The sequence below is a fragment of the Bufo bufo genome, chromosome 4, assembly GCF_905171765.1.
Source record: "Bufo bufo chromosome 4, aBufBuf1.1, whole genome shotgun sequence".
NCBI classification, from domain to species: Eukaryota; Metazoa; Chordata; class Amphibia; order Anura; family Bufonidae; genus Bufo; species Bufo bufo.
This window is the reverse complement of record NC_053392.1, coordinates 134,895,529-134,923,258: the sequence shown is the minus strand read 5'-3', so window position 1 is coordinate 134,923,258 and position 27,730 is coordinate 134,895,529. Positions and strand designations below refer to the sequence as shown.

Sequence of the window (27,730 nt, the reverse complement as noted above, 5' to 3'; positions counted from 1 at the left end):
CACTGTAAAATAGTGATCCAAGAAAAATATGAAGTACCCAATATGATGCCCTTGTGTTATTATAACTCAAAGTACATCTTGCTACTATTCTTTTGCAACATTTCACAGATTTTCCCGTTTATATCCAGCCAACCAAATTGAAAGTAGAAATTGAAATATTGTAATATATGAACCAGGACAGCTTAGCTGATGTAGTGCTACATCCCAAATCTGACCTTTAACGGGGTTCTCCAGGAATGCTGATTTTTCAGCAAGTACTGTCAACCTCCATTAACAGAGGATTCATACTTACCTGCTTTCTGCCGCATTGGTCCTCCACAATGCCTCCGCTGTGTCCATGTTCAGGTCCCCTTCTTGTTTTCTTCCAGTGCTGCATAGGCAAGGTCACATAATCTGCTGCAGCCAATGACTGGCTTCAGTGGTGATGTGCTGCTTCTGGCAAGCCGGGGACTGAAACATGGACACAGCACAGGCATTGCGGAGGACTGGAGCTGAGGGCAGCAGTATGAATCTTCTCTTTATGGAGGCAGGTTGTGGGCACTTGCTAAACAAAATCAGTATTCCTTAAGAACCCCTTTAAAGAGTCATTGAGCTTTCATATAACCGTTGAGGTCATAGAGACTTATCAAAGGTTTTGATTGGTGGGAGTGCGGAGCATTTTTGAAGTCAAGGAGACTCATTCAAGTCAAGGCAGACAGTGTGCACCTGTGAGGTTCGCTGCACACATCGCTCATGCACAGAAGCACTGAAGTCAGGCGCTGTACACCCAGCTTCACTGCACAGGGACCCTTAAAGAGCATGTCTGAGCGAGATGTGGAGAGGATGATTTTCTCTGCAACTATGAAACAGAAGAGCAGAATAATGGTACATGTTTAAAATCAGGGATGCCCTCCAGCATGCCCAGACAGCTCCCAGCATGCCCAGACAGCCTACAGCTATCAGGGCATGTTTGGAGTGCCGCAGGTTGGGAATCCTTGCCTAAAATAATAAGGTAGTGCTTTATTTATATTAATGACCTATCCTCATATACTTGCAATTACACCTGCTCACCACAGCGGTGAGCAAGTAAACAATGAAGGGAAGGCACTGCTCACAGGACGTGGCCTTCTCTTCAAACAGCTGATTGGTGGGGGTGCCAGGTCTCAGACCCCCACCGATCTGATATTGATGGGCTGTCCTGAGGAAAGGGCAACAATATAAATAAAACAGGCAACCCCTTTAAATGTTGAACATCTGGATGTCAGGTTCCCTTTAAGTGTATGGGTGGATGTCAGGTTCCCTTTAAGTGTATGGGGCTGGCTGCAGGTCCCTGCACTGGTGGGTAAACAGATGTGCCGCAGGGATAAATTAGAAGGAAATGCAGCGCTGCATTAGCACCATTCCTGGAAAACATGAGGCTAGGGATATTTTTCTATCTCAACTTTTAATTGCCAACTTCATTTCCTATGTGCATTCTCTGCTGATATATATTTTAAAAACTGTATTTGTCACCTACCTTCTTCCATTCCTCCTGTGTACTCATACGCAGAAGGTACTCTGGAACAAAATCCCGTAGGATTTTATTGAGGTTGGCAAACTGAGTGCGGTCGTTGTTGTACTGTATCTTGTATATCAGTCCAGCTAAGTTCACAGCATCTTCCACAGTACATCGGTGGTACCCACGCATATATTTTGGTAGCTCCTGAATATTACATTCAGATAACAAGGGACAATTAATCTTGCATCTTTTGATCCTCTATAGGCAAACTAAATACAGTACATCTTGTAGTGCAAATAACACTCACCTGATGATAGTGAAATATAGTATCAGCCTTGATATCCTTCCCTGGCTGAACAGATACCCAAAGCTTCCGCATGAAGTACAACTGGAAGCTGGCAAAAGCAGGCGCTCCTGCATGACAAGATATGTCACTAGACTCAACATCACCTGATAAAATAATTTATCTGCAAGTCAAACACCATATGAACAATTTACCTGCAGTAGGACGGCTCTTTCGGATGTAGTCATTCAGCTGCCTCAATGCATCATAGAAATAATCTTGTTCGTTCAGACTTATAACCTGTAGCAAAATCATCACTCAGTAAATACATGAATATGTGCAACGGGCGCTTCCCCCTAGGGCCCTCTCTATATATAAAACGCGTTCCGGGTTTAGGAATGCCTAGTGGTATAGTGCGGCCTAAAATGTCACTTTATGTGTGTCACAGTGCTCCTACCTGGATACGGCTGAACCCCAAGTTTTGGCTCCGAAGCAATAAATAGGGGGAATTATTGAGGGATTTGAAAGAAAGATTGAGTCCAGACCTTGTATGTAGTTGAACAGCAGCTTTAATTTGCATAAACGGTTCAAAGGCTTTGTCTTGGTCCCAGTAGGCTTTAGCATTAAAACTGGCAGGCAAACTCGACTCTACTACATCTGTTTCTCTCTGGCTCTGCTGTACTGACAGGCTGACTGTATGACTTTGCTTCTTCTTTATGCTGCACTTCTCTTTGTATGGTCTGTCTCTAGATTAGGCCAGAGAAACTCCTGGCTCCTGAGACTTCAAGCTTTGGCCTCCATGGCCAGCAGAGCTTAGGGTGCTCTGGCTGGCTTGGGCATGTCCAGCAGAAACATGCCCTGCACACCTTCCCCTAGCAGGGGATAAGCTAGACTAACTCTAACTGGTCCCCATCCTCCCTGCAGGAAATGGGACTCGCCCACTTCTCCACAGAGGGGGGTTAGAATGGAATGGAAGGTTCCATTCTATCTAAATATAGCTCTGCCATATTTGCAGCACATCATGGAGGACCTGAATAAAATACATAAGATGACGTTTTGTTAGCCCATTAGAGATAGTAGCAGGGTGCAGGAGTGGTAACACCACTCTGGGGTGTTACCTATGCTACTCCAGAAGAGAGATGTACTAAATGATCCTCACAATCATCGGCAATTATCCTTTCAACTAAACTTCATAAATCTTTTCTAAAGTTAGGGTCTAAACTAGCACTTTTTTCATTGGGGAAATATATAAAGCTGTTTGAAACAAAAAATGCAAAAGTTCTACTGTGATTGGTTGCCATGACAACAAAGACCGTTTTTTTCTTTCACAGTTTCCATAAATCGACCTGTATGTAGCATATGTCAGTCCTGTGAAAAAAAGTAATCAAAATGTCTAAATGTATTGTCTATGTTTTATTAAGTTATGGCCTATCCTCAGGATAGACCCTCACTAGCTAGCTGTTCAGTGGGGTCTGACACCCAGCACCCTGCTGATCGCCTTTTTGTACATAGCTCCAGCTCCAGAAGCAGACAACTTTGTCTACTTTTTAGTGGACTAAACTTATCATCGCAGCGCTGCTCCAATTTATTTCAGTTTTTATCTTTCTATCTTTTGCTATGATTTCAGGTGACTTTTCAGAGTAAGTTTTCATGTGTGATTAACACTTTTTTGACCATTATATGACTTGGCTCCATTGTGTAGCAGTCGCTACATAGCAGAGTAGCTGCTTATGATGTCTCCCATACATAGCACACATAAGGAAGAGGAGATCCTGCTCCCCTTCACTGTGTAGTACACTCATAAAAGCAGCAGCTCATTATACAGCAGTACTGAGCAGCATTGCTGCTAGTTTAGCTCTGGAGTCGTGTCCCTTCCTCACCATAGCCTTCTATGAGCAGCAACTGTATAGTGATTTTTCAATGTCCAAATTTTTATGTACAGATTTTATCGGGAAATTGAGAGTGGTAATCAGTGCAGGATGCAGGGGGAGAGGAGAAATGTCTCATATGGGGAGAATGAGGCATTTTTCTGTAATAAGAAACTTTGTGACATATATTATCTTCATTTATATTATTAATTTATAGAAAAAACTGTCAATCGGTACTCTTTAACACCTTCCCAACAGTTTTTTTTACATTTTAATTTTTCACTGTATGCCTTTCCAGAGCCATAACTTTTCTTTATCTGTTCACATAGCCATATGAGGGCTTTTTTTTTGCAGGACAAGTTGTAACTTCTAGTGGTGTAGCTGGCCAGCTGGGACCTGTCCTGGGTTGCTAGTGTAGCTTGTATGTGTATACAGCTAGCCCTGCCAATAGCCTTAGTGCAGTTCCTATGTTTATGTGTTAAAGACAAAAGCAGAGTTATTTACTGTGACATCATGTTTTGGATGTCATATTTCTGTTATATTTTGTGTTCACAGAAGCAGAAACGATAATATGCCTTTTAAGATTCATTTTGTAATGTAAGGTAAACTCAGTGACACAGCGGAAACAGAAAGCATAGTGTTAATCTGTTGCTACTGGGCAGAAGTCTAGACCAATCACAGCCAGCTTCTTACGCAGCAAGAGTTTTCACCAATCACAGCCAGCCTCACAGACAGCCTGTCTGGGAATTCCCCCAGCTCCTGCTGCTAGAATCAGTATTCACCAGAGACAGGAGCTGAAAAGACATTCACTCCACTGAGAGCTGAGTTTTATGGGAACAAGAGGCCAATATAGGTATTTAAAACAGTTATATAATGTTCATATTGTTAGTATTGTGCTTAGAACTGTATAATGAACTAGATATATATGTGTTTACTTACAGTTCCACCAATTGCAACCATACAAATTCAACTGCAAGTTTAAAATTGCAAACTACAATTGCAAACATACAAATTCAATTGCAAAGTACAAATACAAATTGCAAATTGCAAGTTACAGTTGCAAACTGTGAACTACTACAAATACCATACAAACATATTGCAATCCAAATTGCATACAACCAAACCAGTTCATACTCAACCAATTTGCAAATAGTCACTGCTAACTGCATACTGCAAGTGAACTGTAAGTTAGACCTCAGATATACCTTTTAGAGAGATCATAAAGTGCTTAAATAACTTAAAGTGAGAGTACAGATACTCAAGAGAGAAATATATCCACCATTTTATGTTGAATGACAAGATTGAACAGTTGAACCACCATCTTATGCATACCGCCATTTTGTGATATCTTTTCAACACGTGTTTTGTACATGGACTATCTCCTGCGGAGGTGGCAGTGTTATATATGAAGAAAAGTTGACGTTAATAAAGAAGTTATTTGAAGCATTTGGTGTGCTCTTTAAACCTACTGTTTCCATAGAACGACGCTAGAGGAATTACAGAGTAAGGCCTCATGCACACGACCGTTGTGTGCATCCGTGGCCGTTTTCCATTTTTTTTTCGCGGACCCATTGACTTTCAATGGGTCCGTGGAAAAATCGCAAAATGCACCGTTTTGCAGCCGAGACCGTGATCCGTGTATCCTGTCCGTCCAAAAAATATGACCTGTCCTATTTTTTTGACGGACAACGGTTCACGGACCCATTCAAGTCAATGGGTCCGTGAAAGAACACGGATGCACACAAGATTGGCATCCGTGTCCGTGATCCGTGGCCGTAGGTTACTTTAATACAGACGGATCCGAAGATCCGTCTGCATAAAAGCTTTTTCAGAGCTGAGTTTTCACTTCGTAAAAACTCAGATCCGACAGTATATTCTAACACAGAGGTGTTCCCATGGTGATGGGGACACTTCAGGTTAGAATATACTAAAAGAACTGTGTACATGACTGCCCCCTGCTGCCTGGCTGCCTGTAGTTAACACATTGGTGGCCAGTGCGGCCGCCCCCCCCCCTCCCTCCCCTGTAGTTAACTCGTTGGTGGCCAGTGGGCCCCCCCTCCCTCCCCTGTAGTTAACTCGTTGGTGGCCAGTGGGCCCTCTCCCCTCCCTCCCCCTCCTAATTAAAATTTCCCCCCTATCATTGGTGGCAGCGGAGAGTACCGATCGGAGTCCCAGTTTAATCGCTGGGGCTCCGATCGGTAACCATGGCAACCAGGACGCTACTGCTGTCCCGGTTGCCATGGTTACTTAGCAATTTGTAGAAGCATTATACTTACCTGCGAGCTGCGATGTCTGCGTCCGGCTGGGAGCTCCTCCTACTGGTAAGTGACAGGTCATTAAGCAATGCGCCGCACAGACCTGTCACTTACCAGTAGGAGGAGCTCCCGGCCGGACGCAGACATCGCAGCTCGCAGGTAAGTATAATGCTTCTACAAATTGCTAAGTAACCATGGCAACCGGAACTGCAGTAGCGTCCTGGTTGCCATGGTTACCGATCGGAGCCCCAGCGATTAAACTGGGACTCCGATCGGTACTCTCCGCTGCCACCAATGATAGGGGGGGAGATTTTAATTAGGAGGGGGAGGGAGGGGAGAGGGCCCACTGGCCACCAACAAGTTAACTACAGGGGAGGGAGGGGGGGCCCACTGGCCACCAATGAGTTAACTACAGGGGAGGGAGGGGGGCCGGCCGCACTGGCCACCAACGAGTTAACTACAGGGGAGGGGGGGCCCACTGGCCACCAACGAGTTAACTACAGGGGAGGGAGGGGGGCCGGCCACACTGGCCACCAATGAGTTAACTACAGGGGAGGGAGGGGGGCCCACTGGCCACCAACGAGTTAACTACAGGGGAGGGAGGGGGGCCGGCCGCACTGGCCACAATGTGTTAACTACAGGGGGAGGGCTGCCCCCTGCTGCCTGGCAGCACCTGCCAGGCAGCAGGGGGCAGTCATGTACACAGTTCTTTTAGTATATTCTAACCTGAAGCGTCCCCATCACCATGGGAACGCCTCTGTGTTAGAATATACTGTCCGATTTGAGTTTCACGATCTAACTCATATCCGACAGTATATTCTAACATAGAGGCGTTCCCATGGTGATGGGGACGCTTCAAGTTAAAATATACCATCGGATTGGAGAAAACTACGATCCTATTGTATATTAACTCCTGACTTTACATTGAAAGTCAATGGGGGACGGATCCGTTTGAAATTGCACCATATTGTGTCAACGTCAAACGGATCCGTCCCCATTGACTTGCATTGTAATTCAGGACGGATCCGTTTGGCTCCGCACGGCCAGGCGGACACCAAAACGACTTTTTTTTCATGTCCGTGGATCCTCCAAAAATCAAGGAAGACCCACGGATGAAAAAACGGTCACGGATCACGGAAAAACGGAACCCGTTTTTGCGGACCGCAAAAAAATACGGTCGTGTGCATGAGGCCTAATAGACAGTCTGGTTAGACTAAAAGTCAGAGATATCAAAATTCTTCTAATGCCACAGCACAAAAGGCACTTTATATTGCTGCGCCTGCCACAGTGGAACTATATCCCTCAGAGGGCGAAGCGATAGTGCTCCTCAACTTGCACAGTAAAGAGCGCATTAGAGCAGCAGAGCACCAGCATATACCGCTGCGCAGCAACTGTTCCCTGAGTTAGCAAGTAAAGACACCTCAGCGGAGCTACCATAAAGGCCATAGAACATGTGCATTAGTCAAACAGCAAAGGCAAACTAGTCAGAGAAAGAGCGCCAACCCTCCTGCGATCCCTAGAGAGAGAAAGAGAAGCATGGTGGGAGGCCAAAGTCCAGAGCTAGAGTGCCTGAACCGCTATCCATGGAGAGACCACGTACTGCAGTCAGCTAGTTTCCCGCCACCAGGCCCAAAGTCTGCAGCATCGTATCCAAGCCAGCGCATCGCAAGTCATCACAGATCATCGCAAGTCATCACAAAGCATCGCAAGTCTGCACAGAGCATCAAAACTCAGCGCAGAGCATCGCAAGTCTGCACAGAGCATCGCAAGTCTGCAAAGAGCATCGCATCACATCAAGAAAAGACAAGTCTCCTTTAAGACAGACATTTGTTCCAGCAACCTTCAGATCGCAGTATCCTGCTCATCAGAATAAGGTCAGAGCTTTCCTTTATTACTTATCATTGCATATAGGCTTTGGCATAAAGAGACATTTTTTGTGTTCAGAAATAAGAGACTTTAAATAAAAACAAAGGACAGTTTGTAGTACACGGACTCTAAAGCATTTAAAGTGAAAGTCATTTATTGCATGCATTTATCCCTGTTGTATTTAAAGTGATAGTCATTTATTTCTGCATTTGTCAGTATTGCATTTAAAGTGAAAGGACCCTTAAAGGGGTATTCCCATCACAATGATCACTGTTAAATCTGTTAATGATTTGACAGTGATCATTTTTGTAAATACATTTTATTACCCAATTCCCTTTTTGAGAAAATAAGTCCCGTCTCCCCTGATTGTCTTTCGTCTCCCCTGGTTTCGGCCACCTCTCGCCTGTCGAATCCTGTGGCAGCGCTTGCGCAGAAGACTGAAGATTTTCTCCCGGCCGGGTCATGCAACATTCTGAACGCGCATGCCCCCGCGCATGCGCCATGATGACTTCTTCCTGGCCAATATAGTTTAGAGCCACAAACGCGCACGCCAGCTCTGTACTATACAGGCCAGGAATAAGTCACCATGGCGCATGCGCAGCGGTGTGCGCGTTCAGGACATTGCGCGGCCGGAAGAAAATCTTCAGTCTTCTGCGCAAGTGCAGCCCGGCCGGGAGAAGACGTCAATAAAGCCCAGCCGAATCCAGGAAGTGAACGTCGCGCTCGCCGCAGGTAAGTATGAAAACTGCTGATGGGAATACCCCTTTTATATTCGTATTGTATTGCATTTAAAGTAAAATGTCTGAACCTAGTATTACCATGCCACTGTTAGAGGATACAAAGATAGATAGAGTAGAGGGGGAAGAGCAAGTGAACCTGTCTGAGGTAGAAGAGTCTGATGCAGCATTAGTCTTGCCTCAAACAAATATAGCCCAAACAGATGAACTAAGACGTTTATCACGTGCCAGAAAACCGACCCCAAAGATGCTGGAAAATTTGGAGCAAGAAGCAGCACTGAAAGGAAAAAAGTTCGCGAGAATGTATGATAAATGGAAATTATACATTAAAGACATTGGTAAAAAGCTAAAGCAAGAAAGTATAAAAGGGAACTTGAGTGATATGGTAGAGACGGTAGAAGAATCTGAATCAGAGCTTATGGCAGCATATGTCAACCTGCAGTCGTTTACAACACCTTCCCAGGATATTGTAATGAAACATGGACACATGTACTGCGGTCACAAAAGATTTAGTAAAACTCATGAGAGAACTATCATCTGCAGCAAACTATGATGAAGTTAAAGCAAGAAGTAGAATGAACAAGCTTTTTATGAGAGACTATGCTAGGTCATTAGGGGGAACCACAATCTCAAGTGTGACTTCCTTCGCTAGCAGAAGTGCCACCCACATATCAGAGTCCTCAAATACTTCAGCCAAAAGAAAGGAATTAGCTGAACAATGGAGGGACAGCGCCATCAAATGGAAGCTGAAATGAAGGCACAGCGCCATCAAATGGAAGCTGAATTGAAAAGTCTGGAAAGGCAGAAAGAAGTTAAGATCATAGAAGCCAGACTCAGCCAGACAGAGTACATGAGGAGGATATGAGTCAGAGTAGTCATAGGTTCAAATCTGTACTAAGTGAAGAAAAAGACTCCTACTTTCCTTCATATGCCCAGGAGAATGGAAGGAAATCTCCAGCATGTAGTGAAGAAATAAGTTATTATCCTTCCATCCCTGCTTATAAAAACAAAGAGATGCCTAGTCCAGTGTTAGGAAAAAGGTGTGTGAATTTACCCTCTATCTCTACCCGAAAAGATAAAGAAAAGGACTCACCTAATTCAGAACTAAGTGAGAAAATAGAACCGGATGATTCTATTCCTAGACGGCAATGCTCAGGAGAGTGTTACAACTATTGTCCCAACAGGACAACAGAAAACAGTCCTCGCTAGACAGTCCTCACTAGACTCTACCTTCTGAGATATGTTTGTGGGGAAGCAAAGAAAGTTCTTGAAGGTAACTTCTATAGAAAAGACGAAGAGCCCTACAAGCACGCTTGGGAAAAATTTAATGCAAGATATGGTCATCCTTTCTTAGTACAAAGAGCTTTTAGAGAGAAATTGAATAACTGGCCTAAAATAGGTCCTAAATAACACTTCAGACTCCAAGAGTACAGTGACTTCCTGCAAGCATGCAGCAATGCCATCCCACACGTTCAAGGACTGGAAGTACTGAACAACTATCTAGAAAACCACAGGATGCTAACTAAGCTACCTAAAGAAGTGGCTTCTAGATGGAATAGCTATGTGACTGAACATTTAGATCTAGGTAAGGACTTCCCAAGTTTTAAAGAGTTCTCTGAGTTCATTTAATAAGGAAGCACGGATAGCATGTAATCCAGTAACAGCATCTTTCGTCTTAAAATCCTTAGAAGAAAGGCCTGCAAGAGATATAAGACGCGCAAGAGTAACTAGCTTTGCAACCAACACAGCAGCTAAAGGTCCAGATACCTACAAGAGCAAGTTCAAAGTCACTACTGGGATCAGTAGAGAGACAGAACCGACAAATCTTCAGACTACCTTCAAGTGTATGTTCTGTGGAGAGAACCACTCCATACACAAGTGCCAACAATTGAAGGCGAAGTCCCCAGAAGAATTTTATTTTTTTTGCTGGATAACCAACTGTGTTTCGGATGCCTAAGAAAAGGCCATGTTACTAAGGAGTGTAAGAAAAAGGCCACATGCAGCGTTTGCAAAGGACTCTATCCTACACCACTACATGAAAAACGTCCAAAGAAAGATAAATCCTCAATACCTAAAGATACTGAGAAAGGAAAGAAAGTATCAGTATTCTCTTGCAGAGTGAGGGAAGGAGAAAGCAATGGCACATCAATGGTTGTACCAGTGTGCATATTAAATCCTAAAAGGAGGAACAAGAAGGTATATGCCTATGCGCTACTAGATGCCCAGAGTGATGTTACCTTCATTGATCAAGAAATCTGCAAGAAATTACAAGTGGCTACAGAACCAGTGAAGCTCAAACTCACCACAGTGACGGGGAGAGACACATTAGTGAACAGTCAAAGGGTCAAAGGACTGAGAGTTAGAGGACTTCATTCAAACTGCACATTAGATCTACCTCCAGCTTATACAAAAGACGATATACCTTTAGATTGAGATCGCATACCTACCTGTCAAACAGCCAGTGAATAGGAGCACCTATCTGTCATATCTCATGAAATTTCCCCGCTGAAGGAGTTTGGTGTTGGACTGTTTATAGGTTACGAAAGGTAATCACAGGAGGAAAGGGTGAACCCTACGCTGTTCAAACCAATCTAGGATGGGGTGTTGTTGGAGGAAAACAGCAGATTGCAAACTCAAGACAGGTGACAGGACTGTAATAATACAATGTGTTGATCGGCACTGCGGTTTGAAGTGGAGTAGCGGTGCACGTGTCTCAGGGCCGGCGTCCCGTATAGATAAGGAGAAAAGAGACCAGCACTCGCTTGTTTAGATAATCTTGCTGTGATTTATTGTCACATTCCAGTGACGCGTTTCAGCATACAATCTGGCTTTGTCAAAACAGTTTGACAAAGGCAGATTGTATGCCGAAAAGAGTCACTGGAATGTGACAATAAATCACAGCAAGATTATCTAAACAAGCGAGTGCTGTTCTCTTTTCTCCTTAGGTGACAGGATTGTGTCATCGAATATCTGTCCAAGAGTTACCAATTGTAAGTCCAGCAAAAGTAATTAAGATCCTTGAATCTGACTTTTCAGATATAAGTTCTAAAGAAATGAGTGTATCCCAAGAAGACATAAAGTTCGTACACACTCTAGAAGAAAGTATTACGCAGAATCAACAAGGTCATCTTGAAATGCCCTTACCTTTTAGAGAACGACCTCGTCTGCCAAATAACAGAAATCTTGCCCTAGCAAGATTGAAATGTTTGAAGAAAAAGATGGGAAGAGATCTCAAATTCAGGCAGGATTATTTGAAATTCATGGAAGGCATCCTCGAAGAAGGACATGCAGAGAAAGTTAATAACAAACCTAAAGAAGGAGAAGTGTGGTACATCCCACATCAAGGTGTTTACCACTCAAAGAAACCAGATAAGATTAGAGTGGTATTTGATTGCTCAGCAAAGTACAATGGTGTTGCATTGAATGATCATCTACTAAAAGGACCAGATCTTACAAACGCTCTGCCTGGAGTACTCTGTAGATTCAGAAAGTATCCCGTAGCGGTCATGTGTGACATTGAAAAGATGTTTCACCAGTTTCATGTGAAAAATGAAGATACAGACTTCCTGAGGTTTCTATGGTGGGAGGACCGAGATACAGATACAGAGCCAGCAGAATACAGAATGAAAGTACACTTGATTGGAGCAGCATCATCTCCAGGTTGCGCCAATTATGATATGAAGTACCTGGCCAATTAGAATGAAAAGGATTGCCCATCAGCTGCAAATTTTCTGAAGAAAAACTTTTATGTAGAGTCTACAGAATCTGCAATCAAACTAGTGAAAGAAAGCCAAGAGTTATGCACAAGAGGAAACCTGCGCCTTTACAAATTCATCTCAAACAACAGAGAAGTACTAGAATCCATCAGTGACTCTGAACGTGCAGCAACAATGAAGAATGTAGATCTCAATTATGATCATCTTCCAGTTCAGATGTACTTGGTTTGGAATGGAATGTAGAGAATGACAAGTTCTTCTTTGAAGTATCTATTGAAGAGAAAGTTGCAACTAGACGAACCATTTTTTACACAGTGGCTTCTATATATGATCCATTAGGATTCTTGGCCCCAGTAATCCTCAGAGCAAAAAAAAGTACAAGAAAATATAACTTCATCACTTTTCAGATGCCAATAGTTATGGTTATGGTCATTGCTCCTACATCAGAGTAATAGGAGAAGAAAAGATACACTGTTCCCTGGTTATGGGGAAGGCCAGAGTTGCACCTACCAGTATTCAGACAATACCAAGAGACTTGAACTGACAGCAGCCGTAGTTTCAGCATCAGTAAGCAAGTTTCTGAGAGAAGAATTGGAATTGAAAATAGATGAAGAATATTTTTGGACAGACTCACAAGTTTTCCTAGGATACACAAACAACGAAACACGAAGATTCCCTATCTTTGTCGCCAACAGAGTTGAGAAGATTCGGGAAATAACAAATCCGGAACATTGGCATCACATTGACACAAAGCATAACCCAGCAGATCATGCTTCAAGAGGCCTGAATGTAACAGAATTGAAAAATTCAAACTGGTTCACAGGCCCAGAGTTCATTTGGGAAAAGGAAATCCTGCCCAGTAAAGGTTACACAGAATTGTCTATGGGTGATCCAGAAGTAAAAGTTGTACAAACATTGAGCACTGCTGCCAAGTGTCAAGATGACATACTTGAAAGACTAGCCAGATGTTCAAAATGGAATACCGTCATAAACATAGTAGCTCAAATTCATCGTTTGGCAAAGGGAATCAGAAAGAAGGAGTTGTTGAATGTAGAAGAAAGAATGAAAGCTGAAGAAACAGTCATAAGACTCATTCATCAGAGATTCTACAGTGAAGAGTTGAAGAGACTTAGTCAAGAATCTAAAAGGCTTCCAAACAACCACCCATTGTACAAGCTTAATCTTGTTCTCCAGGATGGTATACTGAAGGTGGAAGGGAGACTGGAAAATGCATTGTTAGGCTACATGCACATGACCGTTCCGTTTTTTGCCGGATCCGCAAAACACGGATGACGTCCGTGTGCATTCCGCAATTTGCGGAACGGCACGGACAGCCTTTAATATAACTGCCTATTCTTGTCCGCAAAGCGCGGACAAGAATAGGACATGTTGTATTTTTTTTGCGGGGCCACGGAACGGAGCAACGGATGCACACGGAGTGCTGTCCGCATCTTTTGGGAAAGGAAGCAAAGTTATAGCAAAGTATATAAGTAAATGTGTAGTCTGCAGAAAGGCACGTAGACCTACAGAAGAACAAAGAATGGCAGATTTACTGGCAGATCGTGTAAACCCATCACCACCATTTCTTTATAGCGGAATGGATTGCTTTGGCCCATTCATCATCAAACAGAACCGCAAGGAGTACAAGAGATATGGACTAATATTTACATGTCTGAGCTCTAGAGCAATTCACCTGGAAATGTTAGAGGATATGTCAACTGACGCATTCATCAACACCTTAAGATGTTTCATAGCCATTAGAGGTACCGTCAGAGAGCGTAGATCTGACCAAGGATCTAATTTTGTTGGAGCAAAGAATGAATTGAAGAAAGCTCTAAAAGAGATCGATAAAGAAAAAGTAACTGAGTATTTGTTAGAGAAACAGTGTGATTTTCATATGAATGCTTCACATGCAAGCCATACAGGAGGGGTTTGGGAAAGACAAATCAGAACTGTGAGAAATGTGTTAAGTTCAGTGTTGAAAAAGAACGCTGGAAGAATAGATGATGCTTCACTTAGGACCCTATTCTATGAAGTAATGTCTATTGTTAACAGTCGTCCACTTACAGTTGATAACATCAACGATCCAACAAGTTTGGACTCTTTAACTCCCAACCATCTACTTCACTTTAAGTCGGATTACAGCCACCGCCTCGCAAGTTCACCAAAGAGGATTTATATGCCAGAAGGAGATGAAGAGTTCAATATCTATCAGAACAGTTTTCGAATAGATGGAGGAAAGAGTACTTAGCCAATCTTATGCTAAGAAGTAAATGGCAAACACCCAGAAGAAATGTCCAAGTTGGTGACATAGTGTTAGTAAAAGAAGAAGATTTACCTAGAAGTCAATGGAAATTGACCAAAGTTCTAGAAGTTCAAAAGGATGAAGACAAACTAGTAAGAAGAGTGTTATTACAAATAGGAGACTGAAAACTTGACAAAAAAAACATCTCACTACTCCACTCAAGTTGGAACGCCCTATACAGAAGTTAGTTGTTCTACTTGAGAGTGATAAAAGACACTTGGAAGTTGAGAACCTGATGGAAAATTCCTCAAATTCATGTTCAAGTCCTACCACTAAGAACATAGAATTATAGTTAATTTTGATGGGAGTGTAGCTGGCCAGCTGGGACCTTTCCTGGGTTGCTAGTGTAGCTTGTATGTCTATACAGCTAGACCTGCCAATAGCCTTAGTGCAGTTCCTATGTTTATGTGTTAAAGACAAAAGCAGAGTTATTTACTGTGACATCATGTTTTAGATGTCATATTACTGTTATATTTTGTGTTCACAGAAGCAGAAAAGATAATATGCCTTTAAGATTCATTTTGTAATGTAAGGTAAACTCAGTGACACAGCAGAAACAACAGAAAGCATAGTGTTACTCTGTTGTTACTGGGCAGAAGTCTAGACCAATCACAGCCAGCTTCTCATACAGCAAGAGTTTTCACCAATCACAGCCAGCCTGTCTGGGAATTCCCCCAGCTCCTGCTGCTAGAATCATTATTCACCAGAGACAGGAGCTGAAGAGACATTTACTCCACTGAGAGCTGAGTTTTATGGGAACAAGAGTCCAATATAGGTATTTAAAACAGTTATATAATGTTCATATTGTTAGTATTGTGTTTAGAACTGTATACTGAACTAGATATATATGTGTTTACTTACAGTTCCACCAACTGCAACCATACAAATTCAATTGCAAGTTTCAAATTGCAAACTATTGCAACCATACAAATTCAATTGCAAAGTACAAATACAAATTGCCATCTACAGTTGCAAACTATGAACTACTACAAATACCATACAAACATATTGCAATCCAATTTGCATACAACCATACCAGATCATACTCAACCAATCTGCAAATAGTCACTGCTAAGTGCATACTGCAAGTGAACTGTTAGTTAGACCTCAGATATACCTTTTAGAGAGATCATAAAGTGCTTAAATAACTTAAAGTGAGAGTACAGATACTCAAGAGAGAAATATATCCACCATTTTATGTTGAATGACAAGATTGAACAGTTGAACCACCATCTTATGCATACCACCATTTTGTGATATCTTTTCAACACGTGTTTTGTACATGGTCTATCTGCTGCGGAGGCGGCAGTGTTATATATGTAGAAAAGTTTAAGTTAATAAAGAAGTTATTTGAAGCATTTGGTGTGCTACTTAAACCTACTGTTTCCATAGAACGGCGCTAGAGGAATTACAGAGTAATAGACAGTCTGGTTAGACTAAAAGTCAGAGATATCAAAATTCTTCTAATGCCACAGCGCAAAAGGCACTTCATAGTGCTGCGCCTGCCACAAGTGGCACCATTTAATATTGCATATGATGTATTGGGAAGTGGAAAATTCCAAATGGGGTGGAATTTGAAAAATAAAATGCAAATCCGCCACAGTTTTATGGTTTGTATTTTTATGTTGTTCTTTATGTGGTAAAACTGATTTGTTATCTTCATTTTCTAGGTCAGTACAATTACAGCAATATCACATTTATATAGTTTCTTGTATTTTAATAATTGGAACCCCAATGATTATAGGAGTTATCTCACTGAAGAAATTAATGGTATATCGCTTGAGAACCCGCTCCATACACTTCTGATTATATTTATGTAAAATGGTTGGAAAACAGTTAGCGTAATTGTCTAGAGATACAGGAAAGACTTCAGATTTTGGTCAGAAAACAGCATAGTCCATTGTTATAGAGGTTCAGAAAGTGGAAATTGTTAGCAGTTACAAATATTTGGGGTTATATATGAATGATACGTTTGTTTGGAGGATGCACATCGACAAGATATATAAAAAGGGGATGAGCGGCCTGTATTTTCCTAGGAAGTTCAGACGTTTTAAGGTATGCAGTAAGGGTGGGTTCACATCACGTTTTTGTCATACATAACATACACATAAAAAACTAACATCCATCACCGTAGAGTTCCATTGTAAAAAAAAAAAAAAAAAAAAAAAAGGTATACGTTAACATATGCAATTTTTTTTGCAGGAGTCACAGGATGTGAAAGCATAGTATACCACACTTTTCCATCTTGCAAAGTCCAGCAAAAAAACATATAAGTTACTGTGGCATCTGTCACCATGGAGTTCCATTGTAAAAAAAAATATACAGTATATACATTAACATATAAGTTTTTTTTGCAGGAATCACAGGATGGAAAAGTGTAGCACATTATGCTTCCATCCTGCAAAGTCAACCAATACTTTTTTTATTTTTTTACAATGGAACTCTAAGGTGATGGATGCCACAGTATGGCATCTGTCTGAGGCATCCATTAACGTATACTTTTTGGGGGTATATTAAGAATTTGACAAAAACGTGATATGAACCCAACCTAAGATTCTGGAAATTTTATATCACACTGTGATAGTCAATGCCATATTTTTAGGCAATAGAAGTCGTGTTATGGTTGGGGATGGAAAATCATAAACTGATACAGAAAGCGGGTAGTGTCGTGGGTTGTTCATTGCCGAAGTCTAAAGACTAAAGTCCTGGAGCAAAAGATTTTAGTATAATTTTTTTTTTTTAGGGCTATTATGAATAACCATTTGTTGGTGGAAAGCCAACAGAGTAGATTCAGTGAGAGAGATATTCAAATGAGATGTAGTATGGATCACTACAGGAAATCTTTCCTGCCTATGGCTATTACTAGTACTGTAGGAAATTTCTTTGAGGGTATTGCATCATACAGTATATGATGGTGACCATTGATGTTGTAGTGGGGGGATTACGTTTTTAGTTCGTGTTGTGGTATTTACTGAATTGCGCTATGGATTCCGTCACCACGGACCATAAAGCAATTCCATGACGGAATGCATAACGGAATGCCTTTAGAGGCATTCCGTCATAATAGAAGTCTATGGCCTGCATAACGGATCCATCCGGTTTACGTTATGCAGGAGAGGACTCAAGCACAGGAGATGGATCAGTTATGCAGGCCATAGACTTCTATTATGATGGAATAAATAACGGAATGCCTCTAAAAGGCATTCCGTTACTCATTCCGTCATAGAATTGCATTATGGTCCGTGGTAACGGAATCCATAACGCAATTCAGTAAATACCACAACACAAACCGAAAACGAATTTCAAAATATGAAATTCGCTCATCCCTAAATGAATAAATTATTTACACTGTATTGCTTTTTAGATGTTTGATTTTTAAAAACAAAATGTATTTACTTTTTTGTGTACTTGAATTGTGCCATTTTGAACAAATTGTTTGTACGATGGATAAATGCAGCTAACACGTTTAAGGCCAATAAGGCCCTAAATCAGAACCTAGGGTCAATTCCACATTGTTCTAGCAACTGGCATGGTTCACAGGAGTAAACTTGAGTTGTCATGAAGTGCATTTTTCTTAACATTTACATCTCATTAATTACTATTTTAAATTTTAACAAATTACTAAAAAGCAAAAATGATATTCCTTTTATTATAAGGAAATAAGGTCAGAAATACATATTACATTATGACTTTCAAATATACATTAGCACTTTTTCAGAATAAGCTGCCATGTGGGTGTACATGAGGAATAACACTGTCTGGACATTAAATGACTTGTATCTGGCATTTTGTAGCAGTTTGTCCCTCTGCATTCTGTCTGTAATTCTAGTTTCTTTCTGAGCTGGAATCATGTCTGCACATAGACTATACATGGAGAAACAGGGGATGCTGCTTCCTAACTCCCTGTAGCACAACCTCAGAAGTAATTGAGGACCTTACACTTCAGAACTAAGCAGTGTAGGAAATGTTCACATCTGCATTGGAGCCTGTTTTTGAGACCTCCATCAACGATTCCACCATAAAGAGCTGACAAAAGTGACTGCTGAATGGACCCTATTATAGTCAAAAAGGTCTGTTCGGCTCTATTGGCGTCAGTTATGTGTTAAAATCCAGCACTTCTATTATTTTCATGTTCTGCTCCTCTAATAGAGAAGAACAATGGAATGACTAGAGCTGGTGTGAGCGCGCGCTCAGCAGTGAAGCTGTAAATCCAACAGTGAAGTTAGATATTAACTTCTTAACTTAAAGAGGTCAGCAAATAGTGTTTATTATGTAGAGAAAGTTAATACAAGGCACTTACTAATGTATTGTTTTTAATCATATTGTTTCCTTTGCTGTCTGGATTCATTTTTCCATCACATTATACATGGCTCGTTTCCATGGTTACGACCACCCTGCAATCCATCAGCGGTGGTGTGCTTGCACACTATAGAAAAAAGCTCCAGCCAATGTGCGATCCCACGAGAGGCCAGCATTTTTTCCTATGGTGTGCAAGCACAGACACCGCTCATGGATTGCAGGGTGGCCGTAACCATGGAAACGAGCAGTGAATAATGCGATGGAAAAATGAATCAAGCCAGAAAAGAATGCAATATGGACAATCACAATACATTATTAAGTACCTTGTATTAACTTTCGCTACATAATAAATGCCACTCGCTGAAGTGACACAACCCCTTTAAGGCCCCTTTACATGGCCAAATGTAGTAAGCGATTCTTTGGAAGGAAGCTTTCTTTCCAGACAATTGCTTGCTTGTCAGTTGAGGAGATTTACATGCAGCGATCCCCTCCACAGTATGGGGAGAAGCGATGGCTAACGGACAGCACAATCAGCGACCGCATGGGTGACCGCATCAATGATCTATTACCCGAAAAGTTTTCGTTTCATTCTGGCTAATTACACACTGGGTAATTGCCAGCACCTTTACACAGGCAGATTATCATTAATGAGCATCTGTATGAGTGAACCTGAGTGAATCTGAACATCAGACAGTGTAAAGGGCCTTTTACAAACCAGCAGCAGTCTCTTTATCTGTCTCTGCCTATCCCCAGCAGCCCCTCCCTTATCCTCCTTCCTTTTTCCTCTGCATAGACTTCTATGTAAACTGATCTTTCAGTGATCAGGCAGTCATTTTCACTGAAGAAAGACCTGAGCTACTGCCATCGCTCGTCCTCATACAGATTAATTGTTTCTGGGCAGAAGAGTGCTGTTTAGACAGAAAGATCTGCTTCCCAGGAACGATTATTTAGGTGTCCGCATGAAAGATTGTTTCACCCAATGAATAAGCATTTACCATACATTGGCAGATCATCAGGAAGGTGTAAATCTAAATTTAGTGAAGGTGGCCAGAAGAGAAGCCTGATAAAGAGAAGGATGCATCTTTCTTAAATAAAATATATTACAACGTTTCTTGTATTCACTTTTTTACTATTCATTTATGAAAAAAATTGACGTTAATTTGTTAAATTAAATTATTAATCTTTAATAAAATTGTTAAAGACTTTACCTTGTCTCCTATTTTTAAAAAGATGCTGAAGCCATCCCAGGAGCTGAGCTGCAGCTTGTTAGAGATGTTCTGACACACTTCTCTCACCTTAGTGTTTGTACCAACTTCAAAGGCCTATGAAAATGTGTGACATAATGGAGATATTACTATAAATTGCTGGGTCCCTTTATTCTCACAGTCTGTCTGTATTTAACAACCTTTTATTGAGAGCAAGCTGATTTTTAAGTTAACCATGTGAAGGTGTCCACACCTGCCAGCTATTCTTCCCTTCTCCCCCATACACATGCACACTTGGCTTGGCGGAGAGTGCCTGCATTTACAGTGGGGAGAAGGGAATAAGCCAATGGCAGAGGAGCTTATATCCTGTGGGAACAAAGGATTGGGCATGCTGAAATCCAACGTGCTCAATTTTCTTTCCCCTGACATTTGCCATTGGGAGAGAATTAGCACACCCCTATATATATATTAGACACTTGTTTGATTCTGCCACAGCTGGTGTGCCTGTCCAACTCTCCTTTAATGTGTGTGGGCAGCTTAGGGCTCTTTCACACTTGCGTTATTGTCTTCCGGCATAGAGTTCCGTCGTCGGGGCTCTATGCCGGAAAAATCCTGATCAGTTTTATCCTAATGCATTCTGAATGGAGAGAAATCCGTTCAGGATGCATCAGGATGTCTTCAGTTCCGGAACGGAACGTTTTTTGGCCGGAGAAAATACCGCAGCATGCTGCGCTTTTTGCTCCGGCCAAAAATCCTGAAGACTTGCCGCAAGGCCGGATCCGGAATTAATGCCCATTGAAAGGCATTGATCCGGATCCGGCCTTAAGCTAAACGTCGTTTCGGCGCATTGCCGGACCCGACATTTAGCTTTTTCAGAGTGGTTACCATGGCTGCCGGGACGCTAAAGTGCAACGGAAGTGCACGCCGGATCCCAACAACGCAAGTGTGAAAGAGGCCTTAAAAGGCAGGGATAAGACCTAAAAATAAAATGCTGGATTATTTTAATAATACACAACTCAATAAAAGGTAACATTTTTCTTTAAGTATGCCTAGTCTTAGTTTAAATGCTAAGAAAATTGGTCCTGAAAATAATTCTTATCTTATAAATATGATTTTAAAAGTAAGATGTACTACAGCACATGTGTACTGGAGATCTACACTACAATTGCATCCATACCTCTTCTGTTTCATTTGGAAAGTACACTTTGTGGTAGATCTTGGTGCTCATTTGTTGTATGGCTTCAACTTCTACCTGGTGAGGGGGCTGTTTTCTTGTCCCACTTCTAAGTATATTTAGAAAAAATATGGTCAGTAACATGTCCAGGATATTAAAGGGCTTCTGTCACCCCACTAAACTGTTTTTTTTTTTTGGTTACTTATAATGCCTATAATGCGATTTATGCATACATACTGTAATGAATCATTTTGGTTCAGCAGTTTCTGTTAAAAACGTACTTTTAAAATATGCAAATTACCTTGCTACCAGCAAGTAGGGCGGCTACTTGCTGGTAGCAGCCGCATCCTCCTATCCTAAAGACGCCCCCTCCGCATGCTGATTGACAGGGCCAGCGGACGGGATCGTCCTCTGGCTGGTCCTGTCTGCTATCAAGATCTCGCGCCTGCGCCGTAACGGTATTCAGTCAGCGCAGGCGCATCCTCAATGCGCCTGCGCCGATGACGTCACATCTACACCCGGCGCAGGCGCATTGAGGAAGGAGCGGCCGAGCGAGCGTCCTCCTCTCAGTGCGCCTGCGGCAACTGAAGACAGGTACGGCGCAGGCGCCAGATTTTGAATGCAAAAAGGGCCAGCAGAGAAAGAGCCCGTTCACTGGCCCTGTCAATCAACATGCGGAGGGGGCGTCTTTAGGATAGGAGGATGCGGCTGTTACCAGCAAGTAGCCGCCCTACTTGCTGGTAGCAAGGTAATTTGCATATTTTAAAAGTACGTTTTTAACAGAATCTGCTGAACCAAAATGATTAATTACAGTATGTATGCATAAATCGCAGTATAGGGATTATAAGTAACCAAAAAATAAAATAAAACTGTTTAGTGGGGTGACAGAAGCCCTTTAAATATCTATCCCATGCAATACACGTTACTTTTACAGAGCTTTAAAAAATTTAATGAAATAAAAAGCATCATACCAAGAAAAAGCAAATGTGACACAAAGCATTAGAACATATTCATGTACATATACGTCTAACGTTTTTATGTTAAACATATTATTAAAACAGGAAATCATGATGAAAATTTTAGACCTAGTGGCCAGTGTGAAAAATTGCAGGATAATATACTGTACATTTTTTAAAATATAGATTGTAACATGGAAAATTAAAACAAACTAAAGGATTCTAAAAATATGCTTAACATAAAGTTTTTCAGTGTACTATTATCTATACAGTACAGTTGTAAATAAGAGACTATAGGTGTAATTACTGTAGTACTCTTTGAATCCTTCGCTTGCATTCCTTGGATAGTGGTTCCTTTGGACTTTTCTCAATAAATTTCTGAACATGAACCAACAAACTTTTGCTTGGTGGAAAGAGTCCGGTGCATAGCCAAAGCAGCTGCCATCCGCTGCTTAAACTATAACTGGAATAAGAAACACCATTTTATATTATTAAAATAGAGAATATAGATTATATGTAGTAAGTACAAGTTGGGAATTCAGACATTTTCTAGCAGTATAGCTAGTGCCTAGTGTGTTTGAACTTATATGAAGTTTTATAAAAAATATAAAAACAATTTACATATAAAATAAAGCAGATTAAATTAATGACTAAATAAGTTGCTGAATATATATATATATATATATATATATATATATATATATACACACACAGTATATAAAGCAATATATTCAGTAATATATAAATACAATATACTAAATATATGAATGTACAGCAACCTGCAGGAGGAGAGCCAGGAGGAGGGGAGTGGTAGTTGTGGCACTGTTTTAGTGGTTCACGGTGGCTGTTCTCACTCCAATGCTCCCTTGGGTCACGCAGTGAATAGAGGGCACACCCTTTCTTCCCTTGGTCACACCCTGGCCTCTTTGGAGGATTACTGTCTGGTGTTAGGTGGGGTGCCCTTGATGGTGGATGTTTGGCAGGGTGCAAAGCAGGAGGTCAGATACAATGAGAGCCAGTGAATGGTGGAGACAAAGACCAATCCCAGTTTAGTGATGACAAAGAGCAGTTTGTTTACTAATGATGGTGTGAATTGCAGTGCAGATAGCAGCAATAGCCACAGTTCTGAGTATAAGGCCTCATGCACACGACTGTTGTGTGCATCCGTGGCCGTTGTGCCGATTTTTTCGCGTACCCATTGACTTTCATCCGTGATCCGTGTTCCCTGTCCATCAAAAAAATATGACCTGTCCTATTTTTTTGACGGACAACGGTACACGGACCAATTCAAGTCAATGGGTCCGTGAAAGAACACGGATGCACACAAGATTGGCATCCGCGTCCGTGATCCCTGGCCGTAGGTTACTTTCATACAGACGGATCCGAAGATCCGTCTGTATGAAAGCTTTTTCACAGTATATTCTAACACAGAGGCGTATTGTATTAATATCATTGGTGGCCAGTGTGCGGCCTCCCCTCTCCCCCCCCCGATCATTGGTGGCAGTGGAGAGTTCCGATCAGAGTCCCAGTTTAATCGCTGGGGCTCCGATCGGTAACCATGGCAACCAGGACGCTACTGCAGACCTGGTTGCCATGGTTACTTAGCAATATTAGAAGCATCATACTTACCTGCTGCGCTGTCTGTGACCGGCCGGGAGCTCTTCCTACTGGTAAGTGACAGATCATTAAGCAATGCGCCGCACAGACCTGTCACTTACCAGTAGAAGGAGCTCCCGGCCGGTCACAGACAGCGCAGCAGGTAAGTATGATGCTTCTAATATTGCTAAGTAACCATGGCAACCAGGTCTGCAGTAGCGTCCTGGTTGCCATGGTTACCGATCGGGGCCCCAGCGATTAAACTGGGACTCCGATCGGAACTCTCCGCTGCCACCAATGATCGGGGGGGGGGGGGAGAGAGGGGAGGCCGCACACTGGCCACCAATGATATTAATACAATAGAGGGGGGCCAGGGGGGGGGCGCACACTGGCCACCAATGATAATACAATAGAGGGAGGGAGGGGGGGCCGCACACTGTGCCACCAATGAAAATAATACAATAGAGGGAGGGGGGCCGCACACTGTGCCACCAATGAAAATAATACAATAGAGGGAGGGAGGGGGGCGGGGGGGCCGCACACTGTGCCACCAATGAAAATAATACAATAGAGGGAGGGCGGGCCGGGGGGGCCGCACTGGCCACCAATGAAATTAAAACTGGGGAGGGAGGGGGCTATGATATGCACAATTAACCCCTTCAGGTGCAGCACCTGAGGGGTTAATTGTGCAGATCACAGCCCCATGTAAGAGATCGGGTGCTGCCAGGCAGCAGGGGGCAGTCATTTACACAGTTCTCAGTATATTCTAACTTGAAGCGTCCCCATCACCATGGGAACGCCTCTGTGTTAGAATATACTGTCGGATCTGAGTTTCGCGATCTAACTCAAATCCGATGGTATATTCTAACATAGAGGCGTTCCCATGGTGATGGGGACGCTTCAAGTTAAAATATACCATCGGATTGGAGAAAACTCCGATCCTATGGTATATTAACTCCTGACTTTACACTGAAAGTCAATGGGGGACGGATCCGTTTGAAATTGCACCATATTGTGTCAACGTCAAACGGATCCGTCCCCATTGACTTGCATTGTAATTCATGACGGATCCGTTTGGCTCCGCACGGCCAGGCGGACACCAAAACGACTTTTTTTTCATGTCCGTGGATCACGGACCTACGGACCCTGTTTTTGTGGACCTTAAAAAAAACGGTTGTGTGCATGAGGCCTAACACAGAGCTTACTATCCTCAATGGCTGTGTATAGGCAGCAACAATGATGATAGGCATGCAAGGATGAAGGTTCCTTACAGCAGGTCACACTTCTGCACATGCACATGCAACTGCTTCCTCTCACTTAGCCTGTCTAGCTCAGGCTCACTTGCTCCTAAATCAGAGTTGAAGAGCCTGCCTCCTCTTGCTAAGCAGGGCACATAAACTAAACAGCGTTCCCACTTCAGCTCTTGGATAACAAACGTCACATAGAAAAAGTGCATTAACATTAACAATTCACATTAACACATTAGTAACAAATTAACCCAATTGCAGTAGCCCTCAGGGGTACTGCATGTTTTCTTTGACCGATCAAAAGTGGTCATTCAACAGCAGAGTTTACCTGTTGCTATTTGCTGTCATTTGCTTCAAGATCTGGCAGTAAATTTCATCTCTGAGAGTTTCCTCATGTACTGGGCCAGAAAATATCTGATCTGTAAGTTCTACTGGGTAGAGAGACTGTTTTGTTGGATAGTCTCCCATATATTTCATAATAGGTAGGTTATGTTAAGGTCAAATATTATGATTGTAGAAACAGGTCTGTCTATACTTAATTTTCTACATGCATGACATACCACATATTTATTTACACTTAATGGTAGAGAATAATTTCTCCTTGCCTTTACTACCAGGGCATACAAGTGTATGATCATACACTGTGCTCCGCCTATTAAAGCACTCTATAGGAGTAGTATGAGTGGCTTAGGGGGTAAAACTAAATATTTCTGGTGGTTTAGGACAGTAAAGAGTTAAAGAGCATGTCTAATGAAAACAACCCTTTTTATGTTAATAGGAATAACGTTATATTATATTTTACTAGATCATGTACTTGTTAAGTCATGTACTCTGTCCTCTGCTTAAATAAAAGATATCAATGAAGGCCTGGCATGCATAATCGCGCAGATCAGCCACTTCACAAACTTTTCGAAGCAAGGGCTGTTTTAATGGTTCCCGCGAATAAGCCCACAGCTGTGACTTAGCCCGAGATCTTTGTAGAAAGGCCTTGGAAACACTCTCAGGGTCTGGATGTCTGAGAACAAAACCAAGAACATAACATTATATACTCTGTAGTTTACACATTTTGAAGTTATATAAGTAAAATTTTAAAACATGACAGGAGGCTTCCTATTTTGCATTAACTCTCTTTACTAACTCCACAGCAGTAAAGAAAAAAATGTAAAGAGTAACAAGTAGATCACTCCGCCGCATAGTATATAAGGGTCATGCTGCCTGTACACTTCCTCTTTCTTTACTGCTCCATCAGCAGACAGGTCAGACTTTTTGCTCCCCTGGAGCTATATTTTACTTCTTGTGCATTTATTTCTTACTATATCGTATTATTATCATTTACCTCGGGTTCCTCAGGTCCCCCTCTAGCCTGGAGTGCCTCCTGGCTCCCTCATTTTCGCGGCCGTTTTCCCGCCATTTTCGCGGCCGTTTTCCCGCCATTTTCGCGGCCGTTTTCCCGCCGTTTTCAGCCATCTTAATTTTACCTCAAAACATCTCATTGGGGATTCAGTGTGACTGTACTAATTAGCTGTTACTCCCTCATTAGTGGTTTTCACCCCTGTGCCTATCTCAGACTACTATTCAGTTCTCTCTGTGCCTCATGTGGCTGGGTCAGTCAGGTCAGTGCTGCTGCCTGTTTATTATTGTGAACTGCACTTAAGGGTTTCAACCCTGTGCGACCGGGGTGAGCCCCCACTATTAATACGCTGCTTATTGGGAGACTAGCTGTTGCAGTTCTCTCTAACTGGGTGAGCCCCAGTTTATAAGGTCACTACTTTACCCTGCTGGGGTTTATACTGGGCTTTGTTCCCATACTATTAAAACTGACCATACGCCTGTTCTCAAGACCTGGGTGCCCGTTTATTACTGTGCCTTTCAGTGACATACCAGCCGACCCTTATCATGGAGAATTCCCAGAATGTCCCTGTAGACTTCCAAGCTATGATTAACGCAGCTGTCGCTGCCTCTGTGGAGAAGGCACTCTCCAAGGCCCGAGCTTCGGCTCCTGACGTACTTAAAACTCGCAGACGTCCACGACACGAGTCGGACTCCGACCTGTCCGACTATCAGACAGGGGATGAATCCCGCCATACGAAACGCCATGACAAAGGCGAGGACTATACACCCAAACCACCCAAGGGTAAGGCACCTGCCAAACGTAAAACTGCCAAACTTCACACTCCGGCCCCGCGTCAGGAGTACTCTTCAGAAGAAGAACAGGACCCTACCCACTCCATGTCAGTGCTAGATGAGTGGCAAGCTGACGCTTCAGAGTCGGATTACGACGCATGGGGCTCGGATGAGATGTCTGTTTCCGCTTTCATGCAGGAGACCCTCCTGGGTGCGGCCCAGGCAAGAGGTATCGAAGACACTGCTGACGCAGAACCTCCTCTTGACTCAGACACCATTATGGACCCCTCAGGTCAGGCGATGTTCGATCCTCGCAACATACGACACCCCAGATCGGGTGAATGGTCGCCTCCGGAACACCTTTCCAGGTTCATGCACCTGTGGCTCCGCAAACCTCTGGAGAAAGAGGTCCGCAACCGACTCAGGTCTGAATGCCCACGCCCTTCCCTGCCGGATAAGGTCGCTCAGACCCCAGAATTTGACAAAGTTATGACGACCTTTATGATGCGCAGTGGCAGAGACCCTCGACGGGGGGTAGAGAAAGGCCTATGGGGCGCCCAAGATAACCTACTGGATTCCGTAGGCCCCCTGGCTCACATTATGTATCTGGCTGATGATGCCT

The 27,730-nt window shown here is 42.6% G+C and overlaps 1 protein-coding gene across 1 annotated transcript in view; it reads right to left on the bottom strand.

The window, feature by feature from the left end:
- MYO7B (myosin VIIB) overlaps window positions 1–27,730 on the bottom strand; it is a 215,965-nt gene that overhangs the window by 5,789 nt on the left and 182,446 nt on the right. Inside the window, 8 exon segments of the mRNA XM_040427964.1 lie at window positions 1,496–1,681; window positions 1,785–1,891; window positions 1,976–2,060; window positions 20,015–20,128; window positions 21,189–21,294; window positions 22,449–22,604; window positions 25,313–25,466; window positions 25,842–25,999. Coding sequence (XP_040283898.1) covers window positions 1,496–1,681; window positions 1,785–1,891; window positions 1,976–2,060; window positions 20,015–20,128; window positions 21,189–21,294; window positions 22,449–22,604; window positions 25,313–25,466; window positions 25,842–25,999 — 1,066 coding nt within the window.